The following is a 14,624-nucleotide window of genomic DNA, read 5'->3' on the forward strand; positions in this document are numbered from 1 at the left end:
TACTAGAGGTTTACTGAGTATCTGCATGATCTTTGGTGCATAAATTACCAACCATCAAATGCTGGTGGCAGCATCAACAGAAGATGTTTCCTCCCAAGTAAGGGGAGTGAATCAGTGATTATGTCAGCTAAATCATGTTGTAGCTTCTGTGACTTGTATAACCCAAACTATTTGTTAATAAGCATTAGTTGCATCAATAGATCCTCAGATGTGGTGAGTAAAACCCCAACACTTCATGCTTGCTTTATAGTAACTTTCTTTTTCATAGCTAGAGAAAATGTCAACTGTCTCACAATGACTGTGTGACACTTGGTATCATCATGTTCTTTGTGTTTTGGGAAGGATCACATGTGATCTGTAACAGATGCTACTGGTTGCTAAAGTCCTCTGGGGAAGCTCTATGGAGTGAGAGGGGCAGATGCACATGAACACGGTAATTTTAAGATAAATAATTCCTTTTTGCTGTTCATGTTATGGGTTTTTCTCCAACAAGGTTACTTCATGCCTACAAAGAAAGTCATTCCTGCTTGAGGAAGCCAATTTAATTCCTCACAACATCAAGTTTAAGTAGTATAACCAATTAATATAGATCCTTTAATAATTAGTTTATTGTGCTGATGCACCTGATTGTCAAAATCAATTGTTCTTATCTTTAGAATAAAACACTGCTGTCAGAGTGACCATTCCCAGTGACAATTGACTTTGTAAACCAGGGGCATTTATATCATGTTTATAGGTATATCATTATGTGGACAAAATCATTGATTCGAAGATTTGTCTCTACAATTCTTTACAAACTTGGAACCATAAAATAATTTTTGGATCACTTGTAACACAAAGTGATTGTTATTAGTGTGCATAAAAGGATGGAAGAATAATATGAAATATTTTCTTTGTGCTGCAGGCAGCAAGTATCCCAGACTTGTCAGGGCTAGGTTAGTAGTGATCTCGGTTTGCAGCCTAAAATGACTGAAGTTTAATTATTGCAAGAAATTCTGTGTGGCTTAAGATACCAGACTGATAATTCATCACTGTATCGCATGGGATTGCACTGGCTGCCTAGTTCAAGCAGCATTTGTGCCAACAATTTGTTGATAGTTTTGAGCAGGGCTTTTGAGAGTTGGGGTTTCTTTTCTTACTTCTGCATATTTTATTTTCTCAGTATGAATTTGTATTATAGCAAGCAGGAACCACACTTCATATGTGTTCAGTAAACACACAAAAAAGTGTTCCAGCTTCCTGCTGTTTTAGGAAAAGAGAGAAATTTCCTAAGTTGCTGTGTTGAGTAACCTAAAGAGGAAATGTATATGTGCTGAATCAGGAAGAAATTTCCTCTATCCTGGGATTCTCCCTCTGATACCAGATGTCTAGATAGAGTGTAACAAGGCAAGTGTGTTGTAATGCTTCCCCAGAATAATCACCCAACTTTCCAATCTCTTGAGCCCTTTTTTTCATTATTATTATTTAATAAACCTCAGTGGCTATTTCCTCCTAGAATTCTATGTCCCTTTTAAATCTCCATAGTTTTTTTGATATTCATAAGAATCCACACACCTTAACTACACATAGTGCAAACAAATATCTTCTTTCATTTGTTTTTCATATGAACTTTGATAGTTTCAATTGATTTCTCTAATGCAATTCAAGTTTCATTTCATGTAAAAGTATGCAAGAAATTCCCCACAATTACACTTTTTTCCACTAAAGAAAGTAATGTCATTTAAGTATAGAAATGTAGAGAATTTCTTCCCGTATTTCAGACATCAGTTCTAGAATGTTTGAAAAAGTCAAATGTACCTGTAGACAAAGACTGATGTACCAGAAGTCTTCAATTTCAAGTTTTGATGATGAGCAAAAGAACAAGTATATGAATCATGGGCTTTTTATCAGTTCTCAAGTCTACAAATTCAAGAGTTTGAGTGCCAGAGATAAAACACATGCCCAGATTGTCTAGTTAAATATCTTATGATCAGTTTTGAATTTCACATCCCTGTTCTAGGAGAACAGGGGAAGATGTGTAATGTACATTCTACTGTATATTCTGGCATGCTGAGTTTGGTCACTGTTTGACCATTCCTCTTTCATAAAGATAAAATGCTCTAAAAGACTTCTTTTTTCCTGCTTACATTCTGGAAAATCCTCTGTAGAAATGTCAGTGAGTGGCAATCAGGTATTTAAAGGATGTATGCTCTTTGCTTTCTGAACCTCAACACGTCTTTCGGAGGAGTGAATTAGAGAAAAAGAACCATTTCACTTCATCTGTCTTAGCTCACATAAAGCCATTTTTGTTACTGGTATAAGTGGTCATGTAGACATAACCATTGTGTCTTACAAAATCTGGAGAAGGCTAGTTTCTTTTCTTTGGTATGTTGCTGTTCATTGTCAAAATGTCAAATGTCCAACCCCTACAATTCTGTGAATTCTGTGAATCTCTGTCCCATTTTAAATTATTAAAATAGCAGGACTTCACTTGTTTGTAGGCAGGTGACTATATTGGTGAAAATTACTATATTGCTATTCCACAAGCAAGCATTTCTGTCATTTTCCCATATTCCTTACATATATGATTTAGATTTAATTGCATAAACACAGCCAGCTTCTAGCTAAGGTATTCAGAAACTGTGTATAAATATAGATACAAAAGTTGATGTAAGACTTAAGACTCAACATATGAAAAGAAGTAAAACCATCGTTAATATTTTAACTGTCTTGGGAACTCCCAAAATTCAAGTGGGATGTTTATGGACCTGTCCAGACATGCAGCTTGTTCCCTTGGATATTTTTGTCTTTAAAAGATGAGACACTAAATTGCCAACTTGGGAGTAGATTCGGAAAACAAATGTATTCTTTAACACTGTGATCCCAGAAGAACTTAAACTTTATTAGTCCACTAATTCACAAGATTTTTTTCAGAGATTAAAGAAAGGTTTGAATTTTACTGAAGTTACCTAGCCCTCCTGGGTTTTGGGCAAACTTGTAGCTAAAAAACGGCTAAAACATTAATTGCTAACTGATATGTATTATAAAATATTCATGTTATTAATACATATTTATGTTGCCCTTCCAAAGACAGCTTTACTAGCAGAAACAGGGCCAGATTCTTTCAGGATACACATATAAATGGTGACTTAAACCTGAGAAAATAAATCAAATTAATCTTAAATTAATCTTAATTCCTTGTGCTCAAAAAATATTTTTTCGGCCTCAAACGTGCATCTTTTGACTTAATATTCTGTGGAAGGGGAGAAGAGCAGCAGAGAGGTAAACAATAAGATGTAATATTTTTCCCTCCAAAATAAAACCAACTTATTTACAATTCCTTTCTTTTGATTACGGTGAGCCACCTACTAGGACAGGTGGTTGCTCCTCACCTCCTTGTGGTAACGTTTCATTCACAGCTTCAGACTGTCAAGCCAGAAGGCTGTCCTTGCTCCTGCTGAATAGACATGCTCCATCCAAGGAGCAGAAGATGGTGACATTTGCCCCAACTACTCTAGCTGTTCTGCTAGCTCTGCTCTCCTGCAAGGGTACAGATTATATACAGTCTCTTGTATAAACTAGACTCTTAAGCAGACATTTCTACCTTTAAAAGCTTTTTGACTATAACTTTTGCATTAGAAGACTTTACAATGTTGCCTTAGATTTGGGCACCCGGTCATCACATGGACTCCTGGTCTTAATTAGTTAGCCCAGGCTTCTAAACCATCTCCTAACTGTAAATTCTCCTCCATTCCACTTAATAATGTGTGTGCATTTTTAACAGAAATACTTCTAAAATACAGCTGCCAACAAAATATGCAAATTTAAAAAGTTTTGGGCTTGCTCATTGGAGGATTTTTGTGCCCTCTCCTACTGGATAGCACCATCTCACACTGAGTAGCACTGTCATCACTAGCCGTGCTGTTTGAAAAATGCATTTTAATGATGTATCTTTAAAATGTATTTGAAGTAACATGGATATCAGCCATCCTGTCTGATAGTTCTGAAATTAAAAGACATTCTGTATGTCAAAAGCTTCTGAAATAGCAATATTTGCTAACTTGATAGGTGCAATTGTACCTGGGGTCCCCTAAGTGTTTTAAAGTTAAATTTAAAAATAAATCATAACTGTAATCTGGATGAAACACCTTTGAAAAATGTGTCACTCTTGCAAGACCATGCATTATAATCACATGACGTTGAGTCAAAATCATATTTAAAGGAATTTGCAGAAGTGTACATTGCAAAAAACTTCCACTTCACCTTCTAGTAAACTATGAGAGTCGAACATTATTTTATTCTTTATATTCAAGTTAATCAAATTGGAAAAAATAGAATTATCAAGAAAATACTTGAGTAAATTGTGTCAATTTTACAAATAAGTTGGAAAACGAGATTGGAAATGTAAAATGCAGGTGAATAATTTGATGCATTATCTGGTAATTAAGATCATTTCTATGCAAGAAGGTATTACATAGGAAGGTAGAAAATGTGTTCTTTTTAGTTGTTTCTACTGTATCTACTCATAACATCATTTTCTGTACACATCATTTATTAATATCATTTATTTCCATATAAATATACTCAGCAACATCCAAACTTTCTGAAATTAATTTGCAGTTTTTCCGTTTGTTTCACTGAGACCATAATCTTACAATCTATATTTTGCAGATATTCATAAATATATGTCAGGGAAATTTTGTAATTGACCTATGATTTTATTATTTAGAAAGATATTTTAGAGTACGTGTAACCATTACTTTTCTCCTATTAGGCTGCTCTGGAGAAATTCATTAAAGAAAACCTGTGGTTAGCTCAAGAATATCAAATCTTTCAGAACTACTACTTAAACAGTAAAGAAGATGTCACACAAATCTATGCCAATAGAATCAGAGTGGAAGCTGCCTTTAGAGATCATCAGCAGGTAACATGCTACTATTGCTCATTCAATTCATTTGCCTCATCTCTAAAATTAGTTTGATCAATGCAGCTACTTAACAACAATAGAATATTTGCTAGCGATACCTTTTACCTGAATTCTTTTAATCTTTTTTTTGGCTACTTCTTACTTTTCATTCTTTCATTTTTTTTGCTTCCTTGCTGTCATGTATTTTCAGTTTTACAGAGCAGTTCATGTAAGGTATTCAAAATTCGTTCATTATTCATGATATAACTTTTGAACCTAAGTATACTATATTTACGTATAAATATTTATATATAAATACATTTATCTGCATGTACTTTATATATATTTTATATATTTATATAAAGCTATGACTCAGTAATTAAAAAGCACATTACCATTACGTATACCTTCTCCATAAAACACTTTTTCTGGAAATCATGAATTTTACATCTACAGTCAAACATTATAAGCCTTTAATTTAGAAATCAGTCAAATGAAAATGCAAATAGGTAAAATCTAGTTTGATTAATTTCCTTCATAGTGTCCAGGTGTAATGTTTTACTGATTAATTAGTTACATTTAAAGAGACAGATTTTTAATTATTTATTTTTTTAAAAAAATTAACTGTACTGTGGAACCTGAGTAAAGTGATGTTGTAAAACTTTTTTGTGGGTATGTTAATGCCTATTCACAGAAAAATTCTATTTCTTTTCTTTGTGTTTACACGTAGCTCTCAAAATACAAACCTATCAGTGCAAACTATAGTAAACTAAAAGTATTGTTCAGATATTTTAGCCAAATTATTGCTTGCTTCCCTTTCATGTCTATATTTGTGAAAATTAATATGCATTTAAGCCATCATGCTTACAGACCTCAGGTTCATATCAACAGCTTCAGGTAAGAATCTTTACTAACTCAGTTCATTTATGCAGGAACCAGGTTTTGATAGATTGATATTTTAGTCCATTTTCTAAAAGTGCAGAGCAGAAATCTTCAAATAAATAAATCAGATGTGAAATTCAGTTTATTTTCTAGTACTTTACTCTTATCAATCCATTTTGTGTCTTATACCCATATCTTCATCCAGTGCTCATTTCCTCAGATACCACCCCAGTTAATCTCTAATTTTAAAATTCAGTGTATTCAGTTTGTTCCTGAAAAATATAAAAAAAATGTCTTTTGAAATGTCCTTGTTAACTACATAACTCTTCTACATTTCAAGAACAAAACTGTTTGTAAGTCCTGTATTCTTAGGGATAACCATATTTGGAGAACAAGCTGGAGATTGAAAACATAAAAAGTAGAAAGAAATTATTGCCTATCTTTCCTCACCAAGTGAGTGTCAATTATATTCTGTTGATATGATAGCAGAGGCAATGCTATGAGTATTGAAAGGTTTTCTTAAAAAGGCTGGATTGTGTAAGGAATTTAAAGTGTTTTCTCTGAATGCAGGATTAGGGCAGACTCTCTCTAAGCCTCTCTACAGAGAAATATATCTATGTTAAGTCATCGCCTGGACTTTTTATTTCTTTGGATGTAAGAATATCTGTCTTCTATAATTTCAGAGTTTATTAGTTCTTGGTAATACTTGTGAAACAGATTTGCCACTCCAGTTTACTTCTGGACATAGTATGGATGATATTACCGTGCATCTCATGATGCAGTCTGAAAGCAAAGAAAATTGCAAATGAGTTGGCATATATTATTGCTTTTTTCCTTCTCAATTTGAATACAATAAAATAAACATAGTAAAATACAGCAAAACAGCAATGCAAGAGCAACAGGATCTAGTTTCATCAGCAGTGCTATATAATAATTTTTTTTGCTTTTAAAAATCTTGTTTATGAAAAAAAAAGGTTATGACTATGTTGCTATTCTATAGGAGCTTATAATCAGCTTTATAATACATATACCTAACTTGTAGTATACTAATTAGTGATGGCAATGTTTAGAATTTCGGACTGTTGTCTGTGCCATTCAGCAATAGAATGTGTATGAAAAAGAGAAGTTCTATTTCCAATATTAATTTGAGTATTATTCATTTTTGGTAACTCTTCATTTTATTAAATGAATAATTAGTCCAACTGTTAAAACAGACTATTTCTACCATTGTCAAATAAAGAAAGTATTTAGGAATTATAATGAAAGGACAAAACATGTTGATCACATACAGGTCCTATAAAAAGAAGCTATATTTTCTTCTTAGTTTTTTTGCTAACAAGAAAAATTGCAACAGAAAATCAATTCTGGAGGAGTGTCAAAGTAATGATTTTTCTAGATGCTTTGCTATTTATATGCATTACAATGACATGAAGATTCAAGAAGACTGTTTGTCCTCTAACTCCCGACAACTTTCTTCCCTATTTGTATAGTTACAATAAATTAGAAACCATTTTTTACAAATACTAATATAAAAGGAAAACTGCTATTTTGCCTTTTCTTTTTTTGTTGTTTCATAATTTAACTTCTCCAGTGAGCACGTGTGCCTTGTGCTCCTAAGTAGCCACTTTGTTCAACCCCAGAAAAGGATCATTTCGATGATGGGTGAAATAATGTTTTTGTAACATGAAGTGTTTTGTCATGACTTTGTAAGTTTCTTTGTACTGAGGAAGGTGCACTTATTGAGTGGAAGGGATATACATTGCTGAATTGAGGGCCAATGCCCATAAATTTTGTAATACCTTCTGCAAAGGGAATGCAAAGGCATGCTCTTAGGAAGAAATGAGTGTTTTCTTCCTACTGCTACGAATATGAGGTGAATCAGAAGAGGATTTCCTTTCCTGCTGACATGGATCTTGACATAATCTTTAAATACCTTCTACTTAGTACCTAATATTTTCCCTAACATTCCCCTGATTTTTTATATAATCTTGATAGATTCTTAGTGTTTGCGTGTGTATTTCAATGTGGCAAAATTTTGTGTGTAAAAGTTTTGTAGGCTGGTCTTTCTGTAGCAGACTTTCAGTTACAAAATCTTGCCTACTACATCTTCTGCCTTGCAAATATATAACAGTAGTTTCTTCTGGAACTCTCAATGGGTGAGCATACTAGCACCAGGAGTATGATTATGCTTTTAAAAAACCCTCTAATTACTTACTGTATCTTTCTTTTCATACTGAACAATCTTAGGCTATCTATTTCATGAGCAAAATTTGATACTTCCAGTGTATTGTGCTAGCGTGTCAATGGTTATACTTTAGACATCAGCATTTGTTCTTATAATGAAATTAGATTTGATATCTAAATACAGAGGTACAAGTTGTCATTATAAATTAAAAACACATTTACTTGAATCTCTCCTCAATACTGCAAGTGGTATAGTCTTATAAAATGTTGATAATTTTTTTTCACATAACTTTTATTTAAAATCAGTTTCCATGCAAATTATAATTGTTTGAAATCTAAGCAAAATATTCATTCTCATATTCATGTTCTATTAGCTTTAGGTAACCAGATTAGTAAGAGTTTGGGGGGTGGGACCTTTTTTTTTCTTCTCTTTTTCTTTTTTTCAAACTTTCTGGACAACTGACATATTATTGCAGTAAAACATATGTAGGGTCAATTCATGCTGAATAGTTATTAGAAACCATGATAACAAAAGTCATTACACTGCAGTTCAGTTTTGACAGTAAAATTTCTGCAACATTATCACAAATCCTCATGCATTAGTGCAATGATCCTTACTGTAGTTTCATATTAGAATCAGAATACTGCTGTAGCATGCTTGATACAGAAAGTCATGCAAGTCAAGTGAAGTTCTTTTATGCTTTTACAGATAACATATTTTCATGTCTTTCTCGTGCATGTGTCTGAGCCCTCTTGGATATTTATGCCTTTACTATATTGCTTATGTGGGATATAACCATTTCAAAAATAAAGTCCCTGTTGTTTGGAAAGCCCAAACAGATTATAAAGTAAATCTGACAACGGGCACATGTCAGTTTAAGCAGTTAATTCCTTCAGATTTTGTTATTCCCATTCTTTTATCTTACTGAAAAACAGTAGTGATCTGATATAAGCAAACAAACAAACAAACAAACAAAAATCTGTCTCTAAATGTGGTTTGGATTAGTCATTTCACTTACCTGGAGATATCGGATTGCTTCATATCGTTACAAGGCTAATAGTGAAACTATGGATAAGATTATAGGAAAAATGTCACTTCCCCTCCCCATTGCCATTTCCTTACAGATCAGAATACAACTGTAAAGGATTCAGTGTGAAAGAAATCAAAATCATCATGTAAGTAATACCAGAAGTTTTATCTGTTTCTAAATTAGAGGTTTAAGGAGCTTTCAGAGCTGTTTTGATTAGGAACAGAAATTGCTAATGGAGCTGACATTTTGATTTTTCCAGTACAACCAGACTAGATAGTAGCTAGTAAGCAAAAATGTGTTACATTTACAGTGTTTTTAACTGAGGTTCTTTATACTGACTTTATACTTCTGACTCTATGATAGGTTGACAGAATAACCTGTTTCATATGAAAATATGAGGAAAAAAGGCTTTTTATTATGCAAATTTCCTAAACTTTCTTTGAGCTAATTATATTCAAACAATGTAAACATCAATTTAATGTTATAATTAAATTTGAATCAATAACTCAATAAGTTCAAATGACTCGATCAGAAAATTAATACAACAGGCAGCCAAATCAAATTATTAGTTTGATAACAAAAGGAAGTTACTGAGCTCAGACTTTGATTTCATTAAGCACAGACCTTGATTTCACAAAACCAGCAAGTTTGACTACAGATCAAATATTCCTCCAGTGCTATATTGACAGGAGTTGATGCTGAGGAGGTTGTGATGTCAGCTTTTGAGTTAAGGGATATAAGGCAATAAAAAAAACCTTTTGTAAAAGATGAAAGAAATTCAATAGAGGTTTTGTCATGTGTTGAGTTTGTGCTCATCAGTAGCTTCTTGAAGAAACTTGTGTGTGCTCAGTTCTTCCACTGGTGGGTTTTTCCTTAAACCATAAGCTTCTCTTTTTGTTATTTCCTAATAGATCTAATAGATTTCATCTCTTTAATTAAAAATATTCTTTCTTTCCCCCTTGCCCCCCATCCATATGCTTCTTCCAGACCCTATGCAGCACAGGATGAACAGAATAGGACAGATTGGGGTAGCACCTCTCTTTTACAAATCACAGTAGAAAGAGATGGACATTATTAACTCTACTACTAGACAGTTCTTTCTAAGACATAGATAAACATTAAAGTGCCTGTATGAACAAATCACTTGCCCCTAATGTAACACCAGTTTGTTGTGTAACATTTAACAGAGATGTTAGAATTGTTACTGAGTCAGAAATTTATTTAAAAAGAAAAGGCAGAGTAAACAAGCAGAATACATTCAAAACATACACCCCCTTTCTTTTTTCTTTAAATTTTTTACTTTCTCTTGTTTACATGTGAAGTAAGCCACTGAATGGTTGCAAACAACTTCCCGAGGCAAAGTTCAAAAGTTCAAAAGATATCCAGCTCTTACTTTATCTACTTTACACATTCATTTTTAACCACATGGATTAATCGTTTGAGATTTACATTCTTAGTAGCTACATAAATTCACGTTCATTCACATTTACTTCGAACTTACATTAAGAGCATCATTAAGGTCACAGTGTTATAGCTTAATCTTGCAAATACTTTAAAAAAATATTTGATGTCAAAATAATTTGACTTGGCATTTAATAACTGGCCAAAAGAACTTGCAGCAAACAACCAACAAAATGCTCTAAATTAATAAAAATCCTACTTTTGCTTTCCTTTTTAGCTCATAAACAACGTTATTAGAATCTTTCAGGATTATAAAGCTCACCTATACTGTAACTCATGCCAAATGTCTTACTAGGAGTACTTATGTTAAAGTCTTATTAGGCCTACATTTTCCATGCTTGCATGCTTGAAAAACTAAAAAATCCTTAATAGTTTAACATATAAGATTAATGCACCTTGTTATGCAAACTGTTATTCTGAAAACTGGTAGAAACTTTGTATTGTACCTTCTTAAACCTTTCTGCTCAGAAAGGATTAACATAACCTGAATCAGCAAGAATGGTCTCTGATATAATTAGCTGGACAAAGTTCACAGAATCACAGAATTGTGATCAGATCCCCTCTCAGTTCATTCAGCCTTTCCTCATAGGGGAGATGCTCCAGGCCTTTAATCATCTTTTTAATCTCTCTCCGGGAGATCCCTGTCTTTTTTGTACCAGGAAACCCAGAAGTGAACACAATACTCCAGGTGAGGCCTAACTAGGGCAGACTAGAGGGGGAGGATCACCTCCTTTGCTGGCCACGCTCCTCTTGATGTACCCCAGGATCCCATTGGCCTTCTTAGCCACCAGGACACACTGCTGGCTCATGGCCAACCTGTCGTCCACCAGCCCCCCCAGGTCCTTCTCAGCAGAGTTTCTCTCCAACAGCTCATTTCCCAGCCAGTTCTCAACCCATCTCACTGTCCATTCATTTATCCCACACTTTCTTAGCTTTGTTATCAGGATGTCGTGGGAGACAGTATCAAAAGCCTTTCTGAAGTCAAGGTAGATGATATCCACTGCTCTCCCTCCATCTACCCAGATGGTGATGACATCATAGAAGACCAAAACAAAGAAGGTATTCAGTATCTTCACCTTCTCAGCATCTCCCGTTACCAGGACGCCTCCCTCACTCATCAGGGGACCCACATTATCCCTAGTCTTCTTACAGTTCATATACTTAGAAAACCCCTTATTATTATGTCCTTTGCCAGCTTAATTTCCAGGTGGGCTTTAGCCTTCCTCATCGCATCCCTGCAGACCCTGACAACATTCCTATATTCTTCCCAAGTGCTCAGACCCTTTTTCCGCAATTCATGGACCTTCTGCTTCTCTTTGAGTTTATACATGAGCTCTCTGCTCATCCACACAAGTCTTCTACCACCCTTCCCTGATATCTTACTCACTGAGACACACTGATCCTGAGCTTGGAAGAAATGCTGTTTAAATGCTAGCCAGCTCTCACAGGCTCCCTTACCTTCTAACAGGGTAGCCCATGAGATAGCTTCTATTAGGTCCTGGAAGAGATCCAAGTTTGCTCTTCTGAAGTTCAGGGTAGCAATTCTACTTTTTGGTTTGCTTCTTCCACTCAAAATCTTGAACTCCATCATCTCATGGTTGCTATGTCCCAAGCTGACCCCGACCTTCACTTCCCTAATGAGACCATCCTTATTAGTAAGAACAAGATCTAGTACCACCCCACCCCTCATTGGCTCCTTCACCATCTGTATCATAAAGTTATCTTCAACATATTGCAGAAACCACCTGGACCACACATGCCTGGTCCTGTTGCTTACCCAACAAATATCTTGGTAGTTGAAGTCCCCAATAAGAACCAGTGCCTGGGATCGTGAGGCTACTTCTAGCTGCTTGTAAAAGGCTTCATCAACTTTCTCCTCCTCATCAGAGGGCCTGTAGTACACACCCACAACAGTGTCACCCACACTAGCCTGCCCCTTGATTCTCACCCACAAGCTCTCCACTGGTACATCACCCTCTCCCAGGTGGAATTCAATACATTCTAGCTGCTCTCTCACATAAAGAGCAACTCCTCTGCCTCACCTCTCCACCCTATCTTTCCTAAAAAGTACATAACCATCCATGACAGCATTCCAGTCATCCAAGCTGTCCCATCATGTCTCCGTGATCGCGATGAGATTGTGGCATTGTGACTACACAAAGATCTCTAACTCTTCCTGTTTGTTACCCATGCTATGTGCATTAATATATAGACACTTTAGGGAGGCAGCAGGTGCAGTTATCCCTAAAGGGACACAAGATTTCAGGTGGGGAATAGGCAATGGTACCTCCTCCGAAGAGTCTTCACAAGATCCTACAGGAAAATCCTGAGATTTTTCCCTGCAATCACTTAGAACAACATCCCCAAGTCCATCAACTCTAGTTGAAATCTCTGAACTACTTGCTCAACCCCAGCGAGCATCATTTTTATCCCTTTCCCCCTTCCTAGTTTAAAGCCTTCTCAGTGAGCCCCACCAGCTCCTGGGCTAGGATCCACTTTCCACTTGGAGACAGGTGAGACCTGTCCACATCCATCAGGCCAGGTGCCGAGTATACCAACCCATGGTCAAAGAACCCAAAGTTCCTGGGCAGCACCAGCCTTTGAGCCACTTGTTCAATGCCTGGGTTCTCCTAGCCCGCTCCAAATCCCTCATCTCACCAGAAGGGATATAGGAAAATATCACTTGCGCTCCCCCTCACTTAACCAAGCGCCCTAGACCCCTGAAATCTCTTTTGGTCGCTCACAGGCTACTCTGAGTGACTTCGTCGCTGCCTGAACTATCAATAATGGGTAGTAATCAGAGGAACAGACCAGAGCTGGAAGTTTCCAGCTGATGTCCCTGACCCAGACCCCAGGGAGGCAGCACAGGTCCCTGCAGGTTAGGTCAGGTCTACATATGGGGCCTTCTGTTCCCCTGAGAAGGAAATCACTACCACAATTACCTTTCTTTCCTTGCAGAAACAGTCTCAAGGCATGGGGTTGATTGCCTCACCCTAGGCACCCTTTTAGGCAGACTCTCCCTCACCTCCCCTTCAATTTCCAGGTCCCCAAACCTATTGCTTAGGGGAACCTGGGGAAGTGGGGTTGGTAGGCAGAGGGTGCTCCCATGACGCTGAATAATTCAGAAGCTCAGTATCCTCCCAAGTTCAGGCAACCTGTTATTATGATTGGAAATGAAATTCCCTCCTTGCCCAAGAACACCTGCCTGAATGATCAGGTTACAAATTATACTTGGCTAAGTCTGTCTCGGTTTCTCACTGTATTGTCATACACTGTGAATAATTAGTTTTGAAGGAGACATAAAGGATGAAATAGTCGTTAAGGTGATCATCTTACAGTAGAACCTTGCTCTGAAAGAAATTTTGAGTAAATTGTGCTAAAAGAAGTGGTTTCATCAGTAATGCTGAAGAAAGCAACCCCAGAAAAATGTAACTGCCAGATTTGGGCATGCAAGGTATGACACCTTCTTTCAAATCTCTATAAATGACATAGCGAGAATATGATTTCAAGTCTTTCACTTCTTGAGGACCCCTAACCCTAGGATTGTGGAGTGCAATCCCTGCATAATTTTCATGGTTCAAGCATTTACCCCTTTTCCATTACTGCATGTCAGGGGACTTCAAGGCTGACAGCAGTCACTGAAAGCCACTCCTACTTCTTCTGATTCTCCTGTTCCTACCTGGCCTGCATAGTACAGATGGAAATTTTATCCTTACTCTCTGGATACATCGAGGATGTGGTGGAATACTGTAACACTTGTTAAGGCGTCCCAGAGGTCTGATTTATAGTGTCATTCCCCCTTCAATGAAGGTTACTTTTGTACAGATCCTTTAAATTTTTCTTGTCTGAAATTAGGTTGAGTCTGTAAGTGCCCTCATTCATTCAGAGTATATGAAAATGACAACACAGATGCAAATAATGTGAGTTCAGAATAAAAGAAAAAACACATTTACTCTATTCACACTCCAAATATATGTTAATTCCCATCTTCAACTAGCTTTCTGCTTTCCTCTGAATTGGCATTTGTCAAGGGTTTAGATTTTGTGAATGTTCCTACCTCGTAGTGTATTACCGTAGAGTCACAGTCGTCTTTCAAAACTTAAAGGAGGTCTAGAGGAATCATAGAATCATTTGGGCTGGAAGAGACCTTCAAGATCATCAAGTCCAACCACAACCTAACC

At 36.1% G+C, this 14,624-nt stretch overlaps 1 protein-coding gene across 1 annotated transcript in view; it reads left to right on the forward strand.

The window, feature by feature from the left end:
* The window catches only part of CCDC178 (coiled-coil domain containing 178), a gene marked incomplete at both ends in the record, with an annotated part of 154,662 nt that overhangs the window by 92,930 nt on the left and 47,108 nt on the right, over nt 1–14,624 (forward strand). Inside the window, one exon of the mRNA XM_084280473.1 lies at nt 4,754–4,903. Within this exon, the coding sequence (XP_084136599.1) occupies nt 4,754–4,903 (150 nt within the window). The remainder of the gene's footprint in view (nt 1–4,753; nt 4,904–14,624) is intronic.

This window comes from Gallinula chloropus (genome assembly GCF_964237585.1).
Source record: "Gallinula chloropus genome assembly, chromosome: 2".
NCBI lineage: Eukaryota > Metazoa > Chordata > Aves > Gruiformes > Rallidae > Gallinula > Gallinula chloropus.